Genomic DNA, 4567 nt, shown 5'->3' on the forward strand with positions numbered 1-4567 from the left:
GACTACTTCATGGCTTATCGATTTTTTCCAAAAACAAACAATGAAAAAATTATTAATTATATAAACAAAATTATATTATGTAAATCTAAAAATATTTGTAAATATCGTAAAAAAAATTGATAACTTATTAATAATGTTTTCTCTCGGCTGCACTATCGCCCACCAGTGCAATGCTCAGACAATGTAGCGTGTTTCTTGCAATAATGTAGTGCAAATTTTATGCACGAAGTGGGATTTTATTACACGATCTCAAAGAGACGATAGAACTAGTGTGACATTAAAAATTTGAAAATGGAAGTTAACCGGCAGCAGAATTAAACACGATAGCATGAAGTAGTGTACAGTGTATACCACTTCAGTGTAGTGCAACATTCACACACAACTGATGCAGTGCGAGTGTATTCCAAGAGAAAATACTATAAGCGAACGCATTGCATAATCAATTCGATTTCGATTTTGTAGAAATATTAGCATTGTTCATCTTGTCTCTCGGAAGTTGCTCGGAATCACTTCGAACGAATCAGCGTACTTGAAATGTAGGATTCAACCGCTGCACTGAGTTCTCAATGAGCTCTTTCATCTGATTGGCATATTTCAATAGACTTAAAATATACCAATCAGAGAAAGATTCAGTGAGTGGTTGACGTTCTGAAAATGCATCCATTGTTATTCGCTGAATTTATTCAATGTCGGAGAGAAACAAATAATGTTTAAAAATAATCGGCTTTTAATATAAATTTCAGTTTTTTTTCCTCGTAATATCTTATAATATTTTTAAGAATTTTTATAATAATTCTTATAAAATCTTATAATATTGGGTTGTCCGGAAAGTTCATGCGGACTAACTTATATAATTTAATAAATGTATACTAAAATTTAAATTTTCTGCGTTTCAATTTTCCTTTAACATCGACACGAACTTTCTGGACAACCCAATAGTTTTAAAAATTTTTAACATTTTTATATATAAAACATTTTTATATAAAAAAATAAAAATTTCTGAAAAAAAATTCCTCTTAAACTTTTTCAGATTTTATAAATATTTTTAAATTCATGTATATAAAGAATTTGAGAAAAAATTATGTTTCTGTTCTAATTCACAATGCTTGAAGTTTTTTCATTGGACTAACCAATCCTATGTTGAATTGATCAATTGACGACGTTGAATTGGACAACTGGATGCTATTCAAAAGTTACATTTAAAGCCGGCGACACATGATGCTTATTTTTCTGTTGAATTGCTAGCTAGATTAGAATCTTGCTCTCTCATATTGGTTACGGTCGCAGCCAATGCGGTGGCATGATTCTAATCCAGCTAGCAATCCCTAGCAAAACATGTGTGCCGCAGGCTTAAAAATAAAGTTGACTTTTCTTGTTCAATCCACTGCGTCAGTAAAATGCTACTATTGGTTAATAATTTTTCGTGTGATAATGCATCTAATACAATAGGTTCTGTTCATATTGAATGAAATCCCTAAATATTTTTCCACTTAAAATGAAATAGATATTTGGCCTTGAAAAGGGAGAAAGCGAAAGATGTCGAGTGCAAAAAATGCAAGCAACGCGAACAGATCTAATATATCACCAACGAGATATTATTAAGATACAACCATAATAGAAAGAATAAAGAATTAGGAACAAGGAATAATAAGCTGTCCAATTAGAGCTCTGATATGTAAGTTAGATATCCCAGAGCTTTCATTGGATAGCTCGTTATTCCCTGTTCCTTGTCCCTATTGTCTGTGCCTATTGTGTTTAAGCCTTAAGAATTTCAATCTTAGATATTGGATACACCGGAATACACAGTTTCTGATAGGTTGGAATCCTTATTTCTTATTTGTTTTATTGTGGCCGCATCAATAAAGATCATCAACCCTGACAAATTTCGGCGATATAAAAAAGTCCCGAAGGTAATTGAAGAATGCTAACATTATCGACAATTTGTATAAATTTGCTATTATTAATATAAACATTTGGCTAATACATTATTAAATTCATAATTTTTTATTACACAAATGCTCCATAAATAAATATGTTTATTTATAAAGCTATAATATTGCCGAAAAATTACAATTTTTTTGTTGCATTTATCATCTTTGATAATCAAACTTTGATAACATTGGAATCACAATTTAAAAAAAAAATTGAATATTATTGAGTTTTAAATGAATGTACACCGATAAACATATCTATAAAATTATTAAATCATAAAATTAATACAATATTATCAGTTTTTTGTTCTTAATCACTACAATATTAATAAGAACGCTAACTTCCGCTAACTTAAAGGGTGTTGATCTTTAATACTATCTTGTCAGTGAATATACTGAGTTGTCCGAAAAGTTCGTGCCGACTAACCTATATAATTTAATAAATATATACTAAAATTTAAATTTTTTGCGTTTCAATTTTCCTTCAACATCGGCACGAATTTTCCGGACAACCCAATATTAAATAATAAATTTTTTCTAATTAATTAAATTCGATATATTCAATATAATGTCTATTCATTCAAGGTGAACATAAATAGTTTTCGAATTGATGAAGACATTGGCCTAATTTTCACCAAAAGTTTAAACCGGATTAAAATGTAAAAACCAACCAACTATATTCCCCTATCGTTCAACTGTAACAGGGGAATACTCGACTGTAGTTGATTGGTTCTTATATTATAATCCGGTTTAAACTCTCAATGGAAACTAGGCTATAGTTCATAATTGATATTTCTATTCCATATTGATAAGACCCTGCATACAATAGAAGGAATAAGGAATTAGAAATAAAGAATAATCGATTTTAATCAGAAATTGTGTATTCCGATATCTGATTTCTGATAGGATTTATTAGAATCATTTATGCCCATTTCTAATGTAGATTATTTTCTCGGTTCAACTTACTCTTCGTTTTTTTCTATTTTTAAGACTACTACTAGAATAAGACGAAGAATAAGTTGAACCGAGATTAAAGTTAATCTACTTTGATGGAAACGGGCATTATTTTTTATTCCTAATTCTTTATTCCTTTTATTGTGCGCAGGGCCTAAGTTTATTCTATCCGGACCCGACATAAAGCACCCGCCATTCCATCTCTGTGATACATCCCTGAGAAGTCCCTGGTGAAGGCGCATATGCGTCGCGCCGTTTCGATATTGAATCTCTCCGAGTGGCGTGCATTTGCTTTTTGCGCAGACGGCGGTCGCGCGAACGAGAAAAAATCGCCCGTAACTTCCGGGTGTGGTTCATCGTTTGGCTTCCGGTGGTAGTCCGCGTAGTACGGTGTTATACAGTTCAGTGCAGTTCTCTACGGCGCATACGTTTGTTGCGTGCTCCGGACAGTTTTTTCCTTTCAATGTGACGACGTTACAGAAATCATCGTATCATGACCCAATGAGATTGGCCGAGTCGCTGATAAATAGTTTCATTAGGCTGGGAAATGGGCTGAGAACAGAAACTCGTACACATTTGTATCGTGGAGTGTTACGGAAAGTGTCATATTCTTAAAACGGGTCAGCAATCTGTGTCGTAGTACTGTTTTGCCTGCGTCCTATTTGCCTCACTATCAAAACAGTAAGAACGTACACGATGATGCAAATTTTATGTGTGTTCGTTCTAATGTTCATCTAGTGTTTCTGATCCGATCAAGTTTAACATCCACGTCGTGGAGGCCTAGAAGATGCTGGTGAGTAAACAGGCGAGAGAGAGAGAGAGAGAGAGAGAGAGAGAGAGAGAGAGCGTAGAATGATGGCAGCAAAAAATAGCAGCAATTACAGTAACAACAACGGTAGCCGTGGAAGCTTGCGTTCTATATATGCCCGTGTGGACTTGACTTTGTCCTCTCATATTTTTTTCAGAGTCCGTTATGCCATACCGCTTTGACGCGTTCGCGCTTCTTTCATCTCTCCCTCTCTCTCTTTCTCTCTCACTCCCTTCCATTTCTCTGCGCGCGCCCACGCACATATGCACCTATATACATATTCATCTATACATATTCACCTATACATATTCACCTTTACTCCTTCCTTTCCCTCTTTCTCTTTTTATCTTTTGGAGATGAGCCCGAATGCGCGAATCTCCTGACGCAATGCTGTCGCATGTAGCTAATGTACTTCTTCACGAGGTCTGGAAACTTCTGTTTTCTCTTGTGGATGCGTGGGAAAATTTTCATGTAGTTTGTTTGTATTTTTGTCCATTTTTACTGATATAGATCAACAATAATCTCAATTTAATTTAATTTTTATATTTTTTCAGTTATAAAAATTAGAAAAAAGTAAAAAATAACTTAAACAAAGTTAATCTAGAAATGGACATTAAATGTGAAAGGCATTTATGTGAGACGATTATGGGTACCAAAGTGTACACGTTTTATCGTTAGCTTTTTAAAATTATTATTAGGACATATAGTACATATATTGTCTTTATCTGATTTCTTTTCAAATAAAAATCAATTTATTTTTAAATAAAAACTAATTAATCTAAGCAATTAATATAAGCAAACCTCAAATATGTTTGAGATAAACAAATATATGTTGATGTTCAGTTATATTTTATACTTTGTACTTTTATATATA

At 33.0% G+C, this 4567-nt stretch overlaps 1 protein-coding gene across 1 annotated transcript in view; it reads left to right on the forward strand.

Annotated features, from left to right (window-relative positions):
• The first annotated feature begins 3269 nt into the window (after window positions 1–3269).
• LOC108685702 (AT-rich interactive domain-containing protein 4B) overlaps window positions 3270–4567 on the forward strand; it is a 10129-nt gene continuing 8831 nt past the window's right edge. The window contains exon 1 of the mRNA XM_018190629.1: window positions 3270–3678. Within this exon, the coding sequence (XP_018046118.1) occupies window positions 3673–3678 (6 nt within the window). The 5' untranslated portion in view covers window positions 3270–3672. The remainder of the gene's footprint in view (window positions 3679–4567) is intronic.

This window comes from Atta colombica, unplaced genomic scaffold (assembly GCF_001594045.1).
Source record: "Atta colombica isolate Treedump-2 unplaced genomic scaffold, Acol1.0 scaffold155, whole genome shotgun sequence".
NCBI lineage: Eukaryota > Metazoa > Arthropoda > Insecta > Hymenoptera > Formicidae > Atta > Atta colombica.